Source organism: Chiloscyllium punctatum, chromosome 41 (genome assembly GCF_047496795.1).
Source record: "Chiloscyllium punctatum isolate Juve2018m chromosome 41, sChiPun1.3, whole genome shotgun sequence".
NCBI classification, from domain to species: Eukaryota; Metazoa; Chordata; class Chondrichthyes; order Orectolobiformes; family Hemiscylliidae; genus Chiloscyllium; species Chiloscyllium punctatum.
The window spans coordinates 48403653-48429048 of NC_092779.1; the positions used below are offsets into that span (position 1 = coordinate 48403653).

General features: G+C 41.5%; 1 protein-coding gene across 2 annotated transcripts in view; it reads left to right on the forward strand.

Moving 5' to 3' along the window:
- Positions 1–23396, forward strand: part of stmnd1 (stathmin domain containing 1) — a 57882-nt gene extending 34486 nt beyond the window's left edge. For both annotated transcript variants that reach the window (XM_072560998.1, XM_072560999.1), the window contains 2 exons: positions 18864–19004; positions 22920–23396. In XM_072560998.1, the coding sequence (XP_072417099.1) occupies positions 18864–19004; positions 22920–23252 (474 nt within the window). In that variant the 3' untranslated portion in view covers positions 23253–23396. The remainder of the gene's footprint in view (positions 1–18863; positions 19005–22919) is intronic.
- Positions 23397–25396: the final 2000 nt, after the last annotated feature.

Consider the following 25396-nt stretch of genomic DNA (forward strand, 5'->3'; position numbering starts at 1 on the left):
GGCCTTGGATTTTCAGGTGACCAGCCTCCAAGGCGGACTTCGGAATACCAAAAATGCAGAGTCACCAAGCAGAGACTGATAGCCAAGTTCGGCACCCATGAGGATGGCCTCAACCGGGATCTTGAGTTCGTGTCACACTACAGGTGTGTGTGTGTGTGTGTGTGTGTGTGTGTGTCTCTCTCACTCTCTCTCACTCTCTCTCACTCTCTCTCACTCTCTCTCACTCTCTCTCACTCTCACTCTCTCTCACTCTCTCTCACTCTCTCTCACTCTCTCTCACTCTCTCTCACTCTCTCTCACTCTCTCTCACTCTCTCTCACTCTCTCTCACTCTCTCTCTCTCACTCTCTCTCACACTCTCTCTCTCTCTCTCGCTCACTCTCGCTCACTCTCGCTCACTCTCGCTCACTCTCGCTCTCACACTCTCTCTCTCACACTCTCTCTCTCACACTCTCTCTCTCACACTCTCTCTCTCACACTCTCTCTCTCACACTCTCTCTCTCACACTCTCTCTCTCACACTCTCTCTCTCACACTCTCTCTCTCACACTCTCTCTCTCACACTCTCTCTCTCACACTCTCTCTCTCACACTCTCTCTCTCACTCTCACTCTCTCACTCTCACTCTCTCACTCTCTCACTCTCTCACTCTCTCACTCTCTCTCTCTCTCTCTCTCTCTCTCCCCCCCCTCACATGCGCACACACACCAGCATGCACACATACACATAAGTCTATGGGGTGAATTTGCATTTGCAGGTACATTCTATTTTGTTCAAAAAGCACACAATCTGTAGGCAGTCAGTCCATGTGACATTTTATCAATTCCTACTTTGGAAATAGAACCAGTCTGACTCAAGATTGGGATACAGACAGACTCTACCATCACACCTTTATAATGCATTGTCTGAGCTGAGATGTCACTTTTTTTAATAAAACCTTAAATTATCTCAAAATGTGACTTGAAAGAATTTCTTGATTTTACATATTAATGAATCAAAACCTGCAACCCCATTCAAAGTGATTAAACACTTAGCAGCAACCTGGGTTTGTTTTATACATCGCATCAGTTGAATGACATTTGCAGCTTTTACTATACATTCTGTGTCCTGTGATCCTGCTCCACTAGCTCCTTGACAAAGAAGCAGTGCTTTGAAAGCTTGTACTTCCAAATAAACCTGTTGGACTATAACCTGGTGTTGTGTGATTTTTAACTTTGTCCATCCCAGTCCAACACTGCACCTCCTCATCAAGACTATCCTTGACAATCTGAATGCTTTGCTTGTAACTTTTTTTGTGCATCTGTAGTTCCCACATGCTTTGTTAGCTTTGATTATTACTACTACATGGCTACAGCCATTCTTAACTAATTTGACCATTCTATTGACTCTCTGGCTACAGCTAGTGTGGCATGGTGGCTCAGTGATTAGCACTGCTGCCTCACAACACCAGGGACCTGGATTAGATTCCAGCCTCAGGTGACTGTCTGGGTGGTGTTTGCACATTCTCCCTGTGTCTGCATGGATTTCCTCTGGGTGCTCCGATTTCCTTCCACAACCCAAGAATGTGCTAAATTGTCCATTATGTTCAGGGATGTGTAGGTTGGGTGCATTAGTCAGGGGCTAAATGGAGGGGAATGGGTCTGGGTGGGATACTCTTCAGAGGGTCGGTGTGGACTTGTTGAACCAAAGGGCCTGCTTCCACACTGTATGGATTCTGAGTTTTAATCCTCAAATAACCTAACTCCTTCAATCTTCCCAACTTTTGGTCCTCAAGGTAGCCAATTTGATGGTAATGCTAAACCTTTTATTCTCCACTACCCATACATAACGGCCAGATATTGATCTGAGGTTTGTAGAGGTACTTACCTACACCATCTGTATAGGTCGGTCTGGTGCTATACACCCCACTCCTTGCCATCTGACCTTGCAATCTCCAACTCCTGTACTCTTTTTACCATCTCTGTATTCTTCTGGTGATGTAAACCAAGTACATTAGGTATACAACCAGTGGCAGCTGGGTGATAACTGGAACTTGGGAGAGGATCCTAATCCATGGGTGTATCTACATATTAAATCTCCAGTGCCACAGCTCCTCCCACCAAGTGGCGGTATCTATTTGTCTGTCTGGAATTCAGGTAACGTCCTTATTTGTTGCTGCAGTGTGAAATAAATTCTGTGCACTCCTTATGTCTTATCTCAGATACCTGTAAGGAACTCAAGCAGCAGTGGGACTGTATATGGGGACTGGCTCAAATATTGTCAGGTTTTCGCTAATGTCCTTCTTCACCTGCAAGTTAACTGTCTTTTGTAAATTTCCACCAGTTTTACTTTTTCCATCCTAGCCAGTACTTGTAGGTATAAACACACCACATTATGGGTTATAAGATAAGATCAGTTGTTCCCATGTTGGTACTCCTTTTGTGATGTAGTGATATTATATCTCCTTGTACGTAGATATGCGATATAAGTTGGTTTCATTGTAGCCCATATAGCTTCCATTGTATTAACGACCATTGCATTAAATCTGAACCATGCTTTTTCTGTCTCCTATTTTGGATGTGGACAAAGTACTGAAGAGTCTTCTACGCTGCGCCTATCTAAACTAGGACTTGTTGTATTTACCCCATCTCTACTGCATATGGTGGTTTATTATGTTATTTAATTAACCCAATGTTCTCTGTCCTATATAATGTCGTGAATGATATTTACTCCAGTATAACTGGGATTGCTACAATGACCAATGCATTATCATGCATAACACTTTCAGCATCTGTTTTACATACACTTCTTGAGCCCCTGACTGGCAAGCGGTCAGACCGTGATCTGTGTGTCATGACAGGTTAAGCAGCTGTGCATTAGTTATCCAGAGGGGTAGTTCACCCTCAAGAATTTATCTCAGGTTTTCACTTGTCTGATCAAGTATCCATGAACCATAGATACTGCAGACATCATATCTGATGCATCTTTTGAAATATTTTCCCATATCTTTATTAATTTATTAATTATTTATTAATGGACTAAATAGTTGACTCTTCCCTAAACTGGGAGTACAGAAAATAACTGACCTCCATCATTAACCCAAGCTGCCTATGTTTGACCAAAGCTGTATATAGCACTGAAGTCTTACCTGAATATCATTCTGGCAAGCCAATATTGCAGATAGTTAGGACAATGGATATCAGGTCATGGTGTACGTTATCTTATGAAATGTATTGACTTTTATCAGCACGGGTCCATTTTCTGGACTGGGGCTTAAAGCTGGACTTGATTTGGTGGGTTGTTTAATCACACTTCCAGTTCCATACTCCTGCTGTATTATGGGTATTATGTATTCATAAAATTCCTCTGGTGTGGAAGCAGTCCACTTGGCCCATCGAGTCCACACGGACCCTTCGAAGAGCATCCCACACAGACCCAACCCCCTACCATAACCCTGTAACTCTGCATTTCCCATGGCTAATCCACCTAACCTACATATCACTGGACACAATATGCAATTTAGTATTGCCAATACAGAGGGTCAGCATGGACCTGTTGGGCCAAAGGGCCTATTTTCATACCGGAGGGAATCTAATCTAATCAATCCACCTAACCTGCACATCTTAGACTGTGGGCAGAAACCAGAGCACCCAGAGGAAACCCATATAGATACAGGAGAATGCGCAAACTCCACGCAGACAGTTGTCTGAGGGTGGAATTGAACCTGGGTCACAGACTGTTTCGGACAGTTATGGCTAGCCATTCGTTTAAATGGTGCACCTAGAGTGTTAAGGGGAGTCATTCACCAATTAAGAGAAAAAAGATACTGTCAAGCCTTAGAAAAGAGAGGGTCGATGTAGCCTTGTTACAAGAAACACACTTAACTGAGAAGGAGTGTTTGAGTTGCAGCAGGGAGGGTTCAGACAGGTATTTTTCTCATCATTCAATTCAAAAAGTAGAGGAGTTGCTATTCTTATCCAGGAGAATCTCCCATTTCAAATGTTAGACCAAATTAAGGATGGATATGGGCGATTTATATTTCTTAAAGCTTTAATATGTGGAGAGGAGTATGGGATTTTGAATGTATATTGCCCCCCGCCACATCCCCTCAAACTTTTAACGGATGTGCTTTCCAGGTTGGTGGCCCTTGAGGCATGTCATACAATTATAGGGGGAGACTTTAATTGTCTTATTGACCCCAAAGTGGACAGGATGCCTAGGGGCCTTGCAGGTATCTCCCCGCAATCCAGGCAGTTGGTGAACCTGAACAGGGAGCTGGGGTTGGTGGATGTGTGGCAATGTCTTCACCCCAAAGGGAGGGATTTCACCTTTTTCTCTAAGTCACATAAGTGCTATACTAGGATTGACATTTTTTTTGCCCCGTCCACCTTTTTGAATTCAGTGCTGTCTTGCACTGAATCGGGAACATAGCCATCTCCAATCATGCAGCAATGTACATGGAGGTCAAGGCTGGTGGTAACGGGACAGGCTCACAGCACTGGTGCATGGATCATTTCCTCTTGAAGGATTGCAAGTTTATAGTGTTTTTTTTGCGGGAATTTAAAATCTTTTGGGACATTAATTTAGGTATGGCCAATAATCCATTGGTGCTCTGGGAGACTGCCAAGGCCTATGCATGGGGTTTGATCATTTTCTTTTTAGATTAGATAACCTACAGTGTGGAAACAGGCCCTTCGGCCCAACAGGTCCACACAGACCCTCTGAACAGTAACCCACCCAGACCCATTTTCCTCTGACTAATGCACCTAACACTATGGGCAATTTAATATGGCCAATTCACCTGACCTGTACATCTTTGGACTGTGGGAGGAAACCTACGCAGACATGGGGAGAATGTGCAAACTCCACACAAACAGTCGCCCGAGGCTGGAATTGAACCTGGGACCCTGGTGCTGTGAGGCAGCAGTGCTAACCACTGCCGCCCCTTTCTTACTCTGCAACCTGGAAACAGCAGAGGGGAGAGCAGCAGCGTTTGCTCAAGGCTCGCCTGAAGGCAACTGAGACAGCATACTTAACAGACCATCTTTAGCCAAACTGCAGTGGATTACAGCCCTCAGGACTACCTTGAATGCTGCACTCACCCAGACAGCAAAGAAGGAAACCGCTTTTATGAAACAGAGGTTATTTGAGTACCATGATAAACCAGATAGGTATCTAGTATACCTGGCCAGAAAAAAGAATGTCCCCCAATCTATCACATCCATTAGGAGAGTGTGCTGGTATTCTTACTTGCAAAGCCAAAAAGATTAGTGCAGCATTTAGAAAGTTCTACTCTGAGCTGTACCAGTCAGAGGGCTGAGAGGACAGACTAATGTAAATGGAATCCTTTTTACATCCTTCCGGGTGTAACTTCAGAGCAGGTGTCCTTTCTGAATGCCCCCCTGACAATCCAGGAATACAGGAGGCAGTGAGGCAGCTCCAGTGTGGTAAAGTGCCCAGCTCAGATGGATTTCAAAGTGAGTTTTACAAGGAGTTTATAGACATGTTGGCAGGACCACTGTTGGATATGTTCAACTACTCATACAGTTGGGACTGCCTCCCATCCTCTTTGAGAGAAGCAAATACTTCTTTTCTTCTTTAGAAAGGAAAAGCCCCAGAGGATTTGCTCTTCCTGCAGGCCCATATCGTTACTGAACGTGGACTTTAAAATTCTGTCAAAAATGCTGGCATTAAGTTTGGAGAGGGTTTTGCCTTTCATTGTAACGGACAACCAGACAGATTTTAGCAAGCATCATAAGTCTACTAATAACATTAGAAGAGTATTAAACATGGTCCAGGTATGCCAGTAAGGGTTGATTCCAGGCTTGGCAATCTGCCTGGATGCAGAGAAAGCATTTGACCAGGTGGAGTGGCCATATCTCTTTTAGGTCCTAGACTGGTTTAGTCTTGGAGGGGTTTTTGCCAGGTGGGTGGCAGTGTTATATAGCGATCTGAAAGCAGTGGTTCTCACTAATGGCATAAGGTCGGATAATTTTAGTATCAGCAGAGGCAGCCGACAAGGGTGTCCCCTCTCGCCGCTATTATTTACATTGGTGAATGAGCTGCTGGCACAGGCTATCCGGAGAGATCCCAATATAAGTGCTCCGGAGGTAGGATCAGGTGGGCATAAGATCACCCTCTATGCAGATGATGTTCTTCTCTTTTTAACTGATCTGACAACATCTGTACCGTTTAATACCAGTAATTAATCTGTTTGGTTTGTTCTCAGGGTATAAAATTAATTTCAATAAGTTGGAGGCCATGCCTGTGGGGAACCTTACTAGAATATCCGATTTTGGGGATGGAACCCATTTCCCTTTCAGGTGGTCACAGGGAGGTTTCCTGTATTTAGGTATTTTTATTACCCAGCCTTCAATTAATTATATAAAGCTAACTGTGTGCAGTTGCTAGAGAAAATAAGGCAGGACCTTCAGCACTGGGAGGATCTTCCGATATCCTGATTGGGTAGAATAGCTCTGGTCAAAATGAATGTTCTTCCTCACTTATTATATCCCATGAGAATGTTCCCTTTGCTGCCTAGGCAGGCACTACGCAGGCTTGGATCTTCCATCTGGCATCATAAGCGGCCTCTTATTAAGCTTGCCAAATTGCAGCTTCTGCACGGGATGGGAGGTTTGGATTTCCTAGACTTTAAGAAATATCAATTGGGTTCTTTACTGTCCTATGTACTTGACTGGGCCTGCCAGGACCCAAGATCAATTTGGTTAGACATTGAGGCCTCCCAGGCAAAATGTCCCTTCATCAATTTGTTGTTTATGGACAAGATGAGGACTGTTATGGACCATTGCAGAAACCCGATTGTCCTTAACATAGGTAAAGCACAGGGAATGGTGCATAAGGTGAGAGCAACTTACAAAAAACTTCCCCTTTCAATCCCGTAGTGGTAATGTTAGGATTCTGGCCACGGTCGATGGACTTTGGTTTAAGGTTCTGGGAGTCTAGAGGAGTCTCCTGTTTGGGAATTTATTCAACGGGGAGGTCATGATGTCTTTCGAGCAGCTGAGTCAGAAATATGAGCTATCTAGGAGGGACCTCTTTCGTTACTTTCAGGTTAGGGACTTTATACAAAAAAAGACTGCATTGATGGTTAGTCCCTTTAGGTCGGATATGGAAAGGAGAGTCTATGGGCGCTATCTCAGTTAGTTACCTCCTAACAAGTGATAAAGGGTATGTTTCCAAGGACATTGAGCGGCTATGCAGAATCTGGACTCGGGAATTGGGTATGGAAGTCTCATCAGAGGGGTGGGCGGATATTTGGGAGAACGTAAAGAAGATTTCAATTTGTAACAGAACACAGGCTATGCAATTGAAGGTACTCCACAAGGCTCATCTGGCACCGGATAGGCTTGTGAAATCTAAGACAGGAGCATCCCCATTGTGCCCCAAATGTAAAACAGCTGTTGGCACTCTTACTCATTGCTTGTGGTCATGGCACAAGCTTCGTAGGTATTGGGATGCCATAGCGAGTGTTTTGGAAGGGGTCTTGGGAACCGAGGTTAAGGTGGATCTTGGGTCTTCCAAATCGTCCCTGTTTGAACGTAAATGGGAAGAAATTGTTTAATATTCTTTCAGTCTGTGCGAGGAAGACATTCTAATGAGCTGGGTATTGGAGAATCCCCTGCGACTCTTAGGGTGACATGGATTAGTTATGGAGCACATCCCCCAGACCTCCATACGAGTATGGTGTACCAGAAAATGGAACTGCTTTATAAAACATGGCGGCCCTTTCTGAATTATGTAGATGCAGATTTGTTGGCTATATTGATCAGGATGTTTCGTGTAGTCATGAGGGCTATGTCTAGCGGTCCGGGAGCCCCGGGGGAAGAATCCCAAACCAGTACGGGTTTACCTACTAATGCTCCTGGTGGTGGGGAGCTTTGGTGGGATTGCGCTGAGTATAGTAATTTAACTGAATATAACTTGTTACCTTGGTATAACTTGGTTTAATGTTAATTTTTTCTTAGTTGTTTATTGAATTGTAGTTTTTGAAGTTGTTTTTCTCTCTCTTTCTCCTCAGTGGATGGTGGAGTAGAGTAATAGTTTGTTTTCTGTTATTGTCATTATATTATAAAGTTGTGACACTATTTCGTAGTGATTTTGTAAAAAAAAATTAATCTTTTTTTTCTCAATAAAAATATTTACAAAAAAAAGTTGAACATTTCACTTCTCCATTTTTACCATGCTTACTTTAAAATCTGCTGCCTTCAGCAGTTCTAGAAAGTGCAATAAGATTTTTCTAGTCTCCCTGATGGTCTATGAGCTAATCAACAGGACATCCAAGTATTGGATTACTATACGATCTTCTTCTATATTTACCTGACACTCAGTATCACACAATACCTGAAGAAATATCACTGGGCTATGGTGGGATTTGTAAGATCATCGTGAACAGGTGTACTGTAGGTGTCTTAATGTGAATGCAAACTGGTCTGGGGACTTATTATCTAATAGAATGGATGAAAACCCATTCACTATATCAAGCACAGAGAAATTTGTATGATCTGGCCCAAAACATTAAATATAGTAGGAGGGCTAGGTACAATCAGGTAATCATAGGTGCGTCATCAATAGTCATTCAGTAACATCTGTCAGGCTTCTGTACTGGCCAAGTGGGGGAGTTAGTTGTGGACTGAGTTTTCTGTACTATAGCCCCCTGCTTGCAGGCTCCAGACTATGTTCTCACACATTGACTTCTGTACCACCAATTTAAAGCTATTATTTCCTTGGATAATGCCCTGGTCCTGGTACATTGGTCAGTGTCACATTAACTCTTCCACAGTCCTGCTTGTGTCCTGACTCTTGTGATTTGTTGACACACAAAGTTCCAGCCCCCATACTATTCCTGTCTCAGTGTGGTGTAGGTCATGTCAGTGTGATATAGATCAAGACAGCTCTTTCACTTGCAAACACAGGGGTCTTGTTTCTTTTAAAAAAGGCTTTACATTATTATTTTACTGTTTGGTGACCTAAATAAGCCTCTTAGTTTTGGTAAGTGTCTATTCTGAGAATACTTCCTTTGGTCATTTTACATGTCCATATCAGGATAGAGATCGTTAACTCTCCCACTCCCAGAGGAATTATCTCAGTGCTTTACTCTGAGAGGTGTGCTCCCTTCAGTCTCAGACACAGTTGTAGTATTAATATGCAGGTATGCAATTGAGACAGGACCAATGTCTTTTAACACTGCCATCCCTGCACATCAATAAACTTATGGGGTCTCCAGTCCTGGGTGATCTGAGAGCTGGTACTACCTGTTCATCCCAAACAAGTCCCTGACCAGTTGTCTGGTCCCATCCACTGTCAGAAACCTCTGTTCTAGTCATTATTGTATGCCTGTTTCGATCCCTGCTCCTGCTCCTTCTTTCCTCCTCCCAGTGCTCAAGTCATCACGTCCATGGCCCAGTTTCATACAATGTTTACTAGTCTGTTCTCTCCTTCGGGCCTGATAATCCACGCAATGGTAACATCCTTCCCGGGTTCTTGCGTCCAATTTTACTCCCAGTTTGCTCATCTAAGCCTGTTGACCACTGCATGATATCTGTATGAGTTCAGCCTACTGACAATCCATTTTCAACAACCTCTGATGTCTGGCTTGAACCCATGCTTCATCATCTAGAGAAATATATCATCATTTCCCAATAATTGGACATAGGTTTCCCACTTGCCTTCCATATTAATCGACTGTTGGCTATCCTTCCTTTTATGACCAGCAGCAGTGAATCCCCATTAAATTCATCGTTCTCTATGACTCCCTTTACTGCTTCTTCAAATTCCTCATTAGCATCCCTCAGGTCGGTCCCAAGGCTGACTTTTCAATGTTATGGACCAGGTCAGTCCCCCTAAAAATACTTTAAGAAGGTAGCCTAGAGCTTAACTTTTTTCTTATTTTAAAGGCAGATCTGAAGTGGATATTCCAGGTGTGATGCAGCTGGTCAAACCGCTCGGCTTTAAGCAAAACAGAATTTATTTAAACACTACAGTTGAAACACACACAAAAGAAAGTGGGATTTCGAATAACTTAGCTACGGGAAAACTTAACTGACTCAATACTGCAACTTAACTAAGGAGCTGTTTCAATTCCCGTACCATCCCATAAACACACCCCTTGGCAAAAGGTAAATTCAAACACAGGTTCTTACAAGCAGGAGAGATTTCAGAGGGAAAAGTCAGTCCGGGATCATCTGCTGAAGCATGGAACCTTTTTCTGCACTGCAGCAGTTTCTCTGCTTCTAGTAAACCAAACTAGAAAAAAACCTGAACTGAGAGAACTGGCCCCTACCATTGTTAAACTAAGGTTTTTTCAGACATTTCAGGTCCTCTGACTTTACGACCTCTCTTAAAAAAAACTCAAGGACAAAATAACCTTGTTAAAGTGACAGCATCGTCACACCTCTCCCCTTAAGAAAAAAGAACCATCAATATACAAAGATGGCTTCATTTTAAACCCCTTGGTCTTACTTTGTTAATACACTAAAATACATATATCTTAAATTGACTATAATCATGCAAACATGCACTGTTACATTCTGTTTCAGTCTGTTTGCTCCTGCCACCAATCGCCTCCATTTTTCATCCAAGACTCGACAATGCACTGCAATTACACTTGCTTGTCCTGCCACGTATAATTTTCAAATTGCGTGATCGCAATAATAAGCTCCAGAGTCTGGAATTTTTGTCCTTCAATTTCTCCAAAAACTTTAATGGAATATGATCAGTATATATGATTGTCTCAGACACATTACTGGCAACATAAATGTTTAAAGTCAACACAAAGCTTAGTCTCTTTCTCAATTGTCGAATATATTTCTATGGACGAATGTTCAATTTCCTGGAGAAATATCCGATAGGACTTTTTATCTTCAAGAAGATGATGGTCATCTTGTAAGAGTACAGCACTGACACCCATATCACTTGCATTGATAGCCACCTTGAATGAATTTGTGTAATTAGGCATGGCTAGTACTGGAGCAGTGGTTAACACAGTTTTCAGACTGTCAAATGCCTTTTGACAGTCTGCCATCCACTGAAATTTCCTGCATTTCCTCAGTAACTCAGTGAGTGGAGCAGCCCACATTACTAAAATTCAGTACATATTTCCAATAAAGCCCACTCAATCTCAGGAATCATAGTGCTGCTGTCTTTGTCGATGGTATGGGGAACACACCAAAACCTTTGTTTTCACATTCTGTCGGGCCATCTGTCCATGTCCAATAATATGACCCAGGAACGTGACATGGGCTTTGGTGAATTTACTCTTCATCAGGTTTGTTACCAAGCCTTCTTCCCGAAGTCGATCAAATAATTCTGATAAATGCTGCCAGTATTCCTTCCATGTGTGACTAAAGATCACCAGGTCATCAATGTATACCACACAATTGGGTAATCCAGAAATTACTTTATTGGTTAGTCTTTGAAATGTGTCTGGCCCATTTTTCATATCAAATGGCATGACTTTAAATTGATACAGTCCATTTGGTGTTATGAAAGACAGTGTCTCTGCTCTTTCGGATAAAGGTATCTGCCAGTATCTTCTGAGTAAGTCCAACTTAGAAATATAAGTTAGTTGTCCCACCTTCTCAATACAGTTTTCCAAATGCAGATTTGGATATGATTCAGACTTTGTAACTGCATTGACTTTGTGATAATCTATACATAACCATTGTGTACCATCTGGTTTTGGCACCATTACTATGGGTGAGCTCCAGTCACTTCAACTCACTTTGATTATGTTGTCTTGGAGCATAGGTTCAATGTCTTTTTGAACCTGTGACAAATTTAGAGGGTTAGGTCTATAAGGATGTTGCTTAATTGGAACAGCACTTCCTATATCTACATAATGCATAATTAGATTAGTACTTCCCAGTTTATCTCTTTCAGGTCATTTCGATTTTCCTCTGGAAGGTCACTCAATAATTTATCCCAATATTTGAGACCTTCATTATTGTCCAATTTTATTTGAGGAATGTCCAATTCAGAGTCCTCTGAACTTTGTTCATCAATCTGTGTTGTAACCAGTAACATATTCTCCTCTTGCTTTCTTTCCTGATCAAAATACCTTTTGAGCATTTTCACATGACACACTCTGTGAGATTTCTTTCTGTCTGGCGTCAATTACACCACCTCACCCAATCTCCTTTTGACTTGATAAGGTTCACTAAACCTCACTTTTAAAGGTTCACCTATCACTGGAAATAACACTAACTTTATCTTCATTAGCAAAGTTGCAAATTTTTGATTTCTTGTCTGCTTCCTGTTTTATTGTATGCTGTGATATCTTTAAATGCTATCTAGCCAATTTCCCTGCTCTATTCAACCATTGCCTAAAATTTGACACATTGTCAAAATATGTGATCTCTGAATTCTGACTCACCAATTTTTCATTAATCGATTTTAGTGGCCCTCTCACTTCTTGCCCAAAAACTAATTCAAATGGGTTGATTTATTTAGTGCAGCTCTAATGGCAAAAAGTACAAATGGAATTCCTTTATCCCAATCATCTGGGTAGTCTTGACTATAAGCCCTCAACATCATCTTTAACTTCTGATGCCATCTTTCTAGTGCTCCCTACAATTCTGGATGGAATGCAGTGGATTTGAATTGTTTTATTTCTAAGCTGTCCAGAACTTCCTTGAATAATTTTGATGTAAAATCTGACCCTTGATCTGGTTGTATCTCTGTGGGAGTCCGTAGCGAAAAATTTGAGTAACTTTTCTACAATCCTTTTAGCTGTGATGTTGCATAACGGAATGGCCTCTGGAAATCTAGTAGGCTCATCCATTAATATTAACAAATACTGATTCCCACTTTTGTTTTAGGTAAGGATTCTATGCAATCAATTAAGACTTTTGTAAAAGGTTCCTCAAATGCAGGAATGGGTATTAAAGGGGTGGGTTTTATTACTCATTGTGGTTTTCCAATTATGTGACATGCATGGCATGTCTGGCAAAATTCAGCTACATCCTTATGCAGTCCAAGCCAGTAAAAATGATTTTGTATTTTAGCTCGAGTCTTTCTTACCCCTAAATGACACCCTACAGGTTAATCATGTGGAATCTGCAAAACCTCCTTTCTATAACCCACTGGTAATATAACTTGATGAACATCTGGCCATTTCTCATCTGCCTTAATATGCGATGGTCTCCATTTCCTTAGTTAAAAATCACAACGCCAGGCAATAGTCTAGCAGGTTTATTTGAAAGTATTAGGTTTCGGAGCGCAGCTCCTTCATCAGGTAACTTTGGAGCAGGATCATAAGACACAGAATTTATAGCAAACAATCACAGTGTCTTGCAACTGATATGATATATTGAACAAAACTAGACTGCTGTTAAGTCTTTCATCTTTTAGAACGGGTTGCAGGTTTCACTACGTTAATATGTAAAACCCAGAAATTCTTTCAAGTCACATTCCCAAGATAACTTAAGGTTTTGTAAAAGAAGGTGACATCTCCACTCAGACAATGCATTAAAGGTGTGAGGTTAGAGTCTTTCTGTACCCCAATCTTGAGCCAGACTGGTTCTATAGCTACCTGATGAAGGAGCAGTGCTCCAAAAGCTAGTACAGGTACTTCCAAATAAACCTGTTGGACTATAACCTGGTTTTTGTGTGATTTTTAACTTTGTCCACCCCAGTCCAACATCAGCACCTCTACATCATGGCTACCATAGAGTCCATTTTCTCAGCAAGACATCATTTTTACAATAGTAGAACTCCGAGATACACTCATTCTTCTTCCATGTATGCTTTTTGATAGAATTGCTTCACTTTTTCATCTTTCTGTTGTAACTCAGTTAATTTCTCTGAGCTAAAAATATCCACTTTGTCCTCCACCTATTCCTGTTTTGTCTCAACCATTTGATCAAACATGGTCTCTGGTAATTCTACTTCAATTTACTTATCTGAATTCTTTGATTTCTCTTCCTTATTCAACCAGTGTCTTTGTGACTTTGTTCGCACACAGTTAGGAAAAATCCCAGGATGTACTTCCTGTAATACCTCGGTTGCCTGATTTTCCACTGGCTTTTCAACCACAGTAGGTAGCATTCCTACCTGTGACCCAGTACATTGTTAGCAAGGACAAATTGTATTCCTGGAGCTGAGAGTCCTTCCAGTACTTCTATCACGCTTCTCTATTTTTCTCTGAACATTCTAACCTCACTTTATATAATTGACCACTTTTTGTCTCACCATGAATTCCATGTACTAGCTGTTTTTCTGGCAATAGTCCTCCACAACTCTCAACACGAAAGATTGACATGATCCCGTATCTCTTAATACTGTAACCTCTTTACCTGCTGCTCCTGGCAAATGTAAGTAAACCTTATCATTGCAAGTAAATGGGTTAAAAAGATCTGGCACGTCTTTCTTAACCAACCTCCAACCAGGTTGTACATTCTCGTGCAGCTTTTTTAGTCACCACTGTCTTTCCTTCAACAAAATTCACTGGCTTATTCTGTTTTCTTACACCTGTCTTCCCAGTGCGTTTCCTACCAATACTGTGGTGTCATGTGATCCACTTTATTACAGTTAAAACACTAGAGCTTTTTAACTTTTCTTTCCCCTTTATGGGTTTCCTTCTTACCCGGGGGTGAGTTATCTTTATGATCTTCATTGAGATCTACATTTCCCTTACCATGTGAGGATTCCTCTTTGCCCCATTTTCTATCCCTCATCGATTGAAATTGATGTTGGAAGCCAAACTTTGATTTATGAACTTTGATTTATAATCATCGACCATTTCAACTGCTAATCTTGCTGTTTTAGCTCTCTGCTGTTCCACATGAGTTCTCACTACCTCAGAGAATGATATTTTTAACTCCTCCAAAATAATCATCTATCTAAGAGCATTATATGTTTGTTGTATTTTTAATGCCCTTATCCACCTATCAAAATTACTTTGTTTGATCCTTTCAAACTCAATGTAGGTTTGACCAGGGTCTTTCCTTAGATTCCTGAAACACTGTCTGTAGGCTCCTGGCACAAGTTCATGTGCACCTAAGATGGCTTTTTTTCATGTCCTCATACTCCCCAGATACCTCCTGATAGTGATGCAAATACTTCACTAGCTCTACCTATAAGCTTTGTTTGGATCAACAAAACCTACATGGTCACTGGCCACTTCATTTGTGTAGCCACCCTACTCAAATGAGATGAAAAAGGCTTCTACATGCTTCTCATCAAATTTAGACAATGATTGGATATATTTAAGCAATCCCATCAGGCCTTTGGCTATGATAGACTTAGTGAGGATGAACAATCCTATCTTTACCTTCACCTCCATCCTTTTAAGCCAACTTTCCTGTCTATATTCATAAATCCTGCCAATTTATGAAGTTCAACTCTCTCTTTCACATTTTCCTCTCTTTTTCCCTTTTTCTTTTTGCCTTTCCTCTGCTTTAATCCATAATTCAAACTATTTCATTTCTTTTTCATATTCAAGCTGCCTCATCTGCAATTGAATTCTAGCTACTTCCAAAGATTCTGTGATGTTTCTAGCAAATTTAAATGATGAGCTATCTCTCCTTTTCTCACCAACGAAGGCAATTCCAACTCCAGCTTCTCTGCCAATTCCAGCAGTTTTGCCTTGCTCTCCTTTTGTAAAACCCCAAAGTCACTTCTTCCATCCCCAGAAAACTCTTAGTGAGTGAAAGAATCATTACTACACCAAGCACAGTTTCAACCAACCCAATTCAACACGTCGAACAAAAGGCGAGTCCAGAACTAGAGGGCATAGGTTCAGGGTGGGAGGGGAAAGATATAAAAGAGACCTAAGGGGCAACTTTTTCATGCAGAGGGTGTATGGAATGGGCTGCCAGAGGATGTGGTGGAGGCTGGTACAATTGCAACATTTAAGAGGCATTTGGATAGGTATATGAATAGGAAGGATTTGGAGGGATATGGGCCGGGTACTGGCAGGTGGGACTAGATTGGGTTGGGATATCTGGTCGGCATGGACGGGTTGGACCGAAGAGTCTGTTTCCATGCTGTACATTGCTATGACTCTATGCCCTACCACTCACCGCCTTTGAGTCCAACAACCCTAATCCTAAATTGGAATTATCGAACAAATCCTGGCAAAAGCCTCTAATCTGTTATGGACCAGGCCAGACCCCCTCAAAATATTTTTAAAAGGTAGTCTACACCTTAACTTTTTCTTATTTTAAAGGCAGATGTGAAGTGGATATTCCAGGTGTGATGCAGCTGGTCAAACCACTCAGCTTTCAGCAAAACAGATTTTATTTAAATACGACAGCTGAAACACAAACAAACGAAAGTTGGATTTAGAATAACTTAGCTATTGGAAAACTTAATTGACCCGACACAGCAACTTAACTAAGGAGCTGTTCCAATTCCCGTAACATCCTATAAACACACCCCTTGGCAAAAGGTAAATTCAAACACAGGTTCTTACAGGCAGGAGAGCGTTCAGAGGGAAAAGTCAGTCAGGGATCATCTGCTGAAGCATGGAATCTTTAGGCACTGCAGCAGCTTCTGTGACTGCTACAATGAAACCAAACAAGAAAAGACCTGAACTGGAACGACCGGCCACTCCCCTGTCATTTTTAAACTAGGGTCTTTTGAGACATTTCAGCACTTTTGCCTTTACGACCTCTCTTTTAAAAAAAGTGTCTTGTTAAAGTGACAGCATTGTCATATACTCAATGTTTGTCCTAATACCATCCAGCCAGCTGCCCCCAAATATCCCTGGACACTTAACCTTGACCAAAACATGGTTATCTCTGGGGTACATGGAGTGGAACTGTTTCATCTCCTGCAATTTAGTCCAAAACTCTGGGTTATCATGTTGAGATCTCAATCTGAACAGCTCTTTTAATGACAACTGCTTTTTGCTGGAGTCAAAGGTATGTAGTTGATTTTCTACATATTAGTTACAAACTCCTCCTCTCCCTCGCCTACTCTCATGCCTCCACTTAGACTCCTTAACCTTAATTACCATTGATGTCACAGGGGTTGGTTCCAAATTGGCTCTGATGGACAAACCCTTGTGTATGGAGAGGGTGTTCCCATATGCTAATTCACTTCCTGATCTAACATTCTTAATTCTGGGATCTGCCCATCATCACTGAGTGTTTCTGTGACATTCTGAAGCTCCTATATTTAACATTAACCTTTCTACATAGATTAAGCTATGGAGATAATTTGATTATCTGACCGTTTAAGATTATATCTTTTTTTTGATCACCCCACCTTTTTGTTTGTTCCACAGGAATTCCCTTTGGGTTCCACCCATCCTTCTGTATCTTTCAAATCCTTTATCCAGGTTATTCTGTTATGTGTTTTGTTATGTACCCTAACAGCTCTCAATCGGAATTTGTTACTTCTGCTTTTTTGCGCTCTCTGTTTGCTATTACTGTATATTTTTAATGTGGATAAATGTCTGGTTATCCACTTTGGTGGCAAGAACAGGAAGGCAGATTACTACCTCAATGGTATCAAATTAGGTAAAGGGGCTGTTCAGAGAGATCTGGGTGTTCTTGTCCACCAGTCAATGAAGGCAAGCATGCAGGTACAGCAGGTTGTGAAGAAGGCTAATAGCATGCTGGCCTTCATAACAAGAGGGATTGAGTATAGAAGCAAAGAGGTGCTTCTGCAGCTGTACAGGGCCCTGGTGAGACCACACCTGGAGTACTGTGTACAGTTCTGGTCTCCAAATTTGAGGAAAGACATTCTGGCTATTGAGGGAGTGCAGCGTAGGTTCACGAGGTCAATTCCTGGAATGGCAGGATTGCCTTACACGGAAAGACTGAAGCGACTGGGCTTGTATACCCTTGAGTTTAGAAGACTGAGAGGGGATCTGATTGAAACGTATAGGCTTATGAAAGGACTGGACACTCTGGCAGGAGGGAACATATTTCCGTTGATGGGGGAGTGCCGAACCAGAGGACACAACTTAAAAATACGGGGTAGACCATTTAGGACAGAGATGAGGAGAAACTACTTCACACAGAGAGTGGTGGCTGTGTGGAATGCTCTGCCCCAGAGGGCAGTGGAGGCCCAGTCTCTGGTTTCTTTTAAGAAAGAATTGGATAGAGCTCTTAAAGATAGTGGAGTCAAGGGTTATGGAGATAAGGCTGGAACAGGATACTAATTAGGAATGATCAGCCATGATCATATTGAATGGCGGTGCAGGCTCGAAGGGCAGAATGGCCTACTCCTGCATCTATTGTCTATTGTCTATTTTTCTGTTCGTCTGCTTTGTCCACCCAGTGCACACAGTAGAGACCTGTGCCCTAATCAACATTTTATACACTTCCACTATAACATCTCTGTTCCTAAACTCCATACCTTGACTAACATACTATGTATCATATGAATTCTTAACTACTTTATCTACCTGTCATGAGGAACTTTAAGGGGCCAGTGGAAATGCAAACCAAGGATCCTCTGCTCCTCAGTGTTTCCCAGGGACTTACCATTCATCATGTATTCCCTTGCCTTGTTTGTCCTTCCCAAGTGCATCACCTCACACTTATCTGGATTGAATTCCATAAAATTATTTCAAATTGACTTGTTCAGAGATGTTGTGATACACTTCCAGGATAGATGGGACTTGAACCTGAACCTTCTGACCCTAGAGGTAGCAACACAAGAGGCCATAACAATCCTCACTAAAGTAGAACTGCCAAAGGAAGTGTAGCTGTAGGCCAGGATTTTCATGTTGACTTTGTTGTGAAAATTCTCACATAATATTCATGGAAACTGTTTGAATTAGGAAGAGTCCCATGATTTTAATATTGCAGTTTTGAACTGTTTAACTCATTAGCATGTTGATTTCTTTTGAATGCTTAAACAGCTCTTTAAAGTTCATTTTCAATGTCATTTCCTTTTGTTTATTACCATGTTAGTTTGACGTGAAGTCCCCTGAGGGAATTTTAAAGAAACCTCCACCAAGACTCGATAAACTAAAGAATGAAACAACTGTACAAAAGAGTGCGACAATAGAGGAGATAGAAAATAAAATGATAGCAGCAGAGGAAAGGAGGAAGGTATTGTATATTAGAATACAAAACAATTTCACTGTACCACTCTATTATATGTGACCATCCTGCAGATTAATCTAATCAGATTTATGCTGATTTGTATTTAAAGTAAAATTACCATTTACAGTGTTCTAAATTTTCACAGATGTAATGCAGGCCATTCTGCTGCTACATTGGTGTGCTTTGTACCTGTCTTATGCTTGGAAAGTGATCACAACACATGTCCACCCACCAGAACCTTTTGTTGCCATGTGAAATATTTGTTCAGCTTTCCTGCCTTGTGCCAGCTCTGAGAACACAAAAGTTATATATGGGACAAACCCCCCGTCACTCTTTCCCTGTAATGTGCTTCAAATACCTTCAAAGAAACATTGGCCTGGATTTTTCACGTGCCAGATAGTTGTTTCTGCAGTGTAGGTGGGAGTTACACAGGGGAATGCTGAGGAATCCCTGATGTAATAGTCACTTGAGTGAATTGCATGTGAAGATGAAGATTCCACCTGGAATTCTCTGATATATCCATTTAAATTGAAGAGTTTGACTGCTGTGAAGTCAATAATTCATCACTATTAAAAAAACTAACCCACCCTCCCCCCAACTTACTACATCATCCCAATTACACCCTCATCAGACCCTTCACAAACCCCAGATCATCCTGACCTGAAACCCCCAAAGGACCTAAAACACCCTGGGCTGACATGACACCCTGCTGTACCCCAGGACCAAAAAAGTCCCACCTCATTTCCTGGACTTGAAACTCAAAATCCCCACATTCCCCCAACGTGGGACCTAACACTGTCTCCCTTTCCCCTATGGGAGCTAACAACACTCCATTCAATCCCCACCATTACCAACACCCCTCCCCAAGCCCCACTGCTCCGACAGTCCCAATATCTCCCACCCATCCCAACTTACCACAAATGATCCATCACTTATCTGTCTCCCTTGCGACTTTGTGTCCCAGCACCAGACTTACCTGGAACCCCATCCCCTATACACCTGGCAGCCCAATGTCCCAACACCCTAACTTCACACTTGCCTTACACACATGGCCTTTCCCAAAAGCAGTAAAACTGGCCAGCTGTGATGCTGGCCTTTTAAATCACTTGACTACTGGTTGCCATGCTTTGCCTTCCCCTGTCAGAAAGGCGGAGCTCATACTTAACATAAATATAATGCAATCTGTGTGTGATTGCCACTCCTCAGAAAATCTGGACAAATATTTTTCCGCTAAATCAGTTTGACACCACATTTCCCACAATATCCAGACCCTTGTGAAGATGCTAAATTTGTGAGTGCCTCATTTAATATTGTGGCATCAGGCCACCAGCAACTCAACTCGTTCGCAGCTATGTGGCTATTTGAAGAAAGAAATGTTTGTTAAGAGAGCCAGTTGGTTTGAAACCCAGATAGAAGAGGTGAAAAAAACAATGTGCAAATCTATCATCTACTCATATCTGACCAATATCCTTTATCTGACCTGCTTTATCTTTGACCCGTGGAAATAACAATACGTGATTCATAAAATGGGTACTAAAGTCCAAAGGCCACATGGAATGATACTGGGTTTTCTAAATATCCTGCTGTAACTTTGTCAGGAGATTGGCAGCATCCTCAGACAAATGGCATAAAGTCTTCCCCTGTCAGAAAAATAGTCCTCACAAAACATCTTGACAATAAAGTAGAGAAGGATGCCACTTGGCCACTGCTAAGGCAGCACTATCCGTTTCTTTTAAAAATGTGGACATTACAGGGGTAATTTTAAAATCTTGCTTCCAATGGAGAACTTGTCTTGCTTGAGAACATATATATGAGAAATTAAGTGTACACCTTGAATTAAGTTTTTGAAATTCATGGGGAGTACAATACATGTACGAATTTGTCATAAGCACTCCCAGGAGGTCAATGATAATTTAGCTTGTAAATTTATGCCTTATGCTAATCAGTCATTAATGGATGTTAATACAATTTGGGGATATGATCTTACCAGGAAACGGAGAAGAAGAATTGAAAATAAGTTAGTCGGAGGGAGTTTTTTTTATATTAAAAAGTATTTTGCATCAGTATTTACTGTGGAAAAGGACATGGAAGATATAGAATGTAGGGAAATAGATGGTGACATCTTGAAAAATGTTCATATTATAGAGGAGGAAGTGCTGGATGTCTTGAAATGCATAAAAGTGGATAAAACCCCAGGACCTGATCAGGTATACCCTAGAACTCTGTGGGAAGCTAGAGAAGTGATTGCTGGGCGTCTTGCGGAGTTATTTGTATCATCGATAGTCAAAGGTGAGCTGCCGGAAGACTGGAGGTTGGCTAACGTGGTGCCACTGTTTAAGAAAGGTGGTAAGGACAAGCCAGGGAACTATAGACCAGTGAGCCTGACCTCAGTGGTGGGCAAGTTGTTGGAGGGAATCCTGAGGGACAGGATATACATGTATTTGGAAAGGCAAGGACTGATTATGGATAGTCAACATGACTTTGTGCATGGGAAATCATGCGTCACAAACCTGATTGAGTTTTTTGAAGAAGTAACAAAGAGGATTGATGAGGGCAGAACTGTGGACGTGATCTCTATGGACTTCAGTAAGGCATTCAACAAGGTTCCTCATGGGAGACTGGTTAGCAAGGTTAGATCTCATGGAATACAGGGAGAACTAGCCATTTGGTACAGAACTGGCTCAAAGTAGAAGACAGAGGGAGGTGGAGGAGGGTTGTTTTTCAGAATGGAGGCCTGTGACCAGTGGAGTGCCACAAGGTTCGGTGCTGGGTCGTCTAGTTTTCATCATGTATATAAATAATTTGAATGTAGGGCATAAGAGGCATAGTTAATAGATATAAGTTTTTAAATGACACCAATATTGGAGGTGTAGTGGACACAGAAGAAGGTTACCTCAGATTACAACAGGATCTTGATCAGATGGACCAATGGGCTAAGAAGTGGCAGATGGGAGTTTTATTCCGATAAATGTGAGGTGCTGCATTTTGGGAAAGCAAATCTTAGCAGGACTTATACATTTAATGGTAAGGTCCTCGGGAGTGTTGCTGAACAAAGAGACCTTGGAGTGCAGGTTCATACATAGCTCCTTGAAAGTGGAGTTGCAGGTAGATAGGATAGTGAAGAAGGCGTTTGGTATGCTTTCTTTTATTGGTCAGAGTATTGAGTACAGGAGTTGGGAGGTCATGTTGCGACTGTACAGGACACTGGTTAGGCCACTGTTGGAATATTGTGTGCAATTCTGGTCTCCTTCCTATTGGAAAGATGTTGTGAAACTTGAAAGGGTTCAGAAAAGATTTACAAGGTTGTTGCCAGGGTTGGAGGATTTGAGCTATCGAGAGAGGTTGAATAGGCTGGGGCTGTTTTCCCTGGAGTATTGGAGGCTGAGGGGTGACCTTATCAAGGTTTACAAAATCATGAGGGGCATGGATAGGATAAATAGACAAAATCTTTTTCCTGGGGTGGGGGAGTCCAGAGCTAGAGGGCATAAGTTTAGGGTGAGAGGGGAAAGATATAAAAGAGACCTAAGGAGGCAACTTTATCACACAGAGGGTGGGTATATGTATAAAAGAGACCTAAGGGGGCAACTTTTTCATGCAGAGGGTGTATGGAATGAGCTGCCAGAGGATGTGGTGGAGGCTGGTACAACTGGAACATTGAAAAGGCAAATGGATGGGTATATGTTTAGGAGGGGTTTGGAGGGATATGGGCAGGTGCTGGCAGATGGGACTAGATTGGGTTGGGATATCTGGACCGAAGGGTCTGTTTCCATGCTGTACATCTCTGTGACTCTATGATTCTATATTCCTTTGATTGTGCTAAGTATGCATTTTAAAATCAATCAGTTAATTTTAATCTGGTTGAAGTAGGTGAGGTACACTTGGAAACTACTTGTTCAATACAATAGTAATGTTTATTTTTAGATGAAGGAAATCAAGTTAAAGGAAAGACTGAATAAGTTTAATACTTCACCGATGATAATGCAAGATGGAAGAACTAGGATACCTCCAGAACTTGACCAGGCAAAATTGGAGGAAGTTGTTGAGAAAATAAATACCAAACAGAAAGAAATCCACCAAGAAAATCAAGAGATCACGAAGGAAAAGGATGAAAACAGCGACCTGGTTGACGAGACTGGATTAACCCAACAGGAGAGCAAGATTAATACAGGGGACTGTTGTGAGGTTGTAGAATTTGACGATGGACATTATTTGACAAGAAAAATAGCTGACGAAGTAATTGTGAACAAAATCTGAATCAATAATGCACATCATATATCAAACCTAATGACTTGCCTGTAATGGCTTAGTGAAAATTTTCACCTTTGTTGCATTGTCTTAAACTAAGAATTGCCAAAATGTATGAAATCATTGTGAAGAGGATTATTCTGTGTCAATAAAGGTTGTCCGTATTGATTTTGTTTCTTGCAGAAACTCCTGCTTATTAAAAAATGTATATTTCACTTGTAAAGATATAATAAAGGTTGGCAAAGGCCCATAAAAATCAGATGAAAGGTGGAAATGTTCCAACAGATTGCTGCATTGAGTGATAGAATGTTAGTTTGAAGCCATGATTTACAACACGTTAATTTCACTGATCTCAAAGGTGCCAATTGGAGCACAGGTTAATTGATTAGAAGTGAAAATGGTGGTTGAGGAGACTTTGAAGGGACAGTAATGTTTGCATTTATCTCTGAGGTCTCGTCTAAGGCTAAGGTCTGGGAGCAGATGAATTTCCATTCCTCTGATCCAAGGATGGTGTGAAGTGTGTGAGGAATCAAGCAAAATAGAGCAAAGAAAAAAAAACCTTTTACTTAATTTAGGTTCCTGAAATAGAAATGCAAAATGAGGACTAAGCCATTAATTTTAACCCCTAAAGTCCAACCCACAAAGCATTCAGGTACAGATATGTGCTTTTAGCTCAATTTACCTAGCTTAGATCCATATCCTTGGTATGCTTACCTACCAAAAATAACTTAAACACCTGCAAAGGCCTGGTAAAATGGGACTGGATTTTACATCAAGGTTGTAGCCTCATCCAATGGCTCAACCCATCTCCAGACAGGGTCTTTTACACTGGATTAGTGGTGCTGGCCTGAACTGCTGTGCTCTTCCAGCACCACTAATCCAGTATTTGATTTTCAGCATCTGCAGTCATTGTTTTTACCTTGAGGGTCTTTTACACACCCACGCAATGCCAGAGAGCATTATTTCCATGTAGAGGATCTTCTATTAAGGAGAATGGCAATTTTCTAGTTTCAGCACTGCCACTTTGAGTGGCAGAGAGGTGAGGCATCCCAGACAGCTGAAGATATGGGTGCAGTGTTGGGATGTATCACATATCAACAGCCATGAATACTCTGTCCCTTCATATCATCAAGTTTAGATAAAATTAGATTCCCCACAGCGTGGAAACAGGCTCTTTGGCCCAACAAGTCCACACCAACCCTCTGAAGAGCAACCCACTTTTAAAAATAGTAATAATTCTAGAATTTTTCTTTGATATTTCCTGTTACCATCATTCTGGGCTAAGGTTAAGGACTAATTTCCAAGACACCCAAACCCTGCTAGGGCACTGACCAAACTCCTCACCTCCATCCCACCATAGTTTCTAAGGCTAAGTTTAAGCCATAGAATTGTAGTTATACAACATGGAAACAGACCCTTTGGTCTAACTCGTCCATGCCAACCAGATATCCGAAACTGATCTAGCCCCATTTGCCAGCATTTGGCCCAGATCCCTTTAAACCCTTCCTATTCAGACACTCATCAGATGCCTTCTAAATGTTGTAATTGTATGAAGTTTCCTGAACAGTGCTTTCTTTCAAAACATTTTGCATTACAAGCTTTTGTAAAGCAGGATCACACTGTTGTTACAGCAAAGGAGGAGGCCCTTTGTCCCATCATATCTGCACCAACTCTCTGAAAGAGTTATTCACTTTGTACTATACATTTGCCTTCTCCTCATTCTTTCTTCTCAAATAGCAATCTAACTCCCTTTTCAATGTCTTGATTGAATTTACCTCCATCACAAACTCAACAGTGTATTTAACTCAACAACATAATGAGACAGAAGCATTTGATGTCAAGACAGGGGTCAAGCAGGGATGTGTCATCATCCCCACCTTTTTCTACATCTTCATTCCCAGCATTCTTCATCTTATCATGAACAATCTGCCCACCAGTATGCAGATGCCAGTGTCATCTCTGGTACTTTGGGAGAAAATCTTCAAGCCTTACTTTAATGCCTTAATGGAAACTTACTGAAAAATTGGTCTCAGCCTCAACTTCAAGAAGATTCAAATCTTTTATCAATGTGTCCCAGGTAACGTTCTTATCCATCCCTTCATTAAGAACAACAGAGAAATCCTCCCAAATGTGGAACATTTCCCTTTCATGGG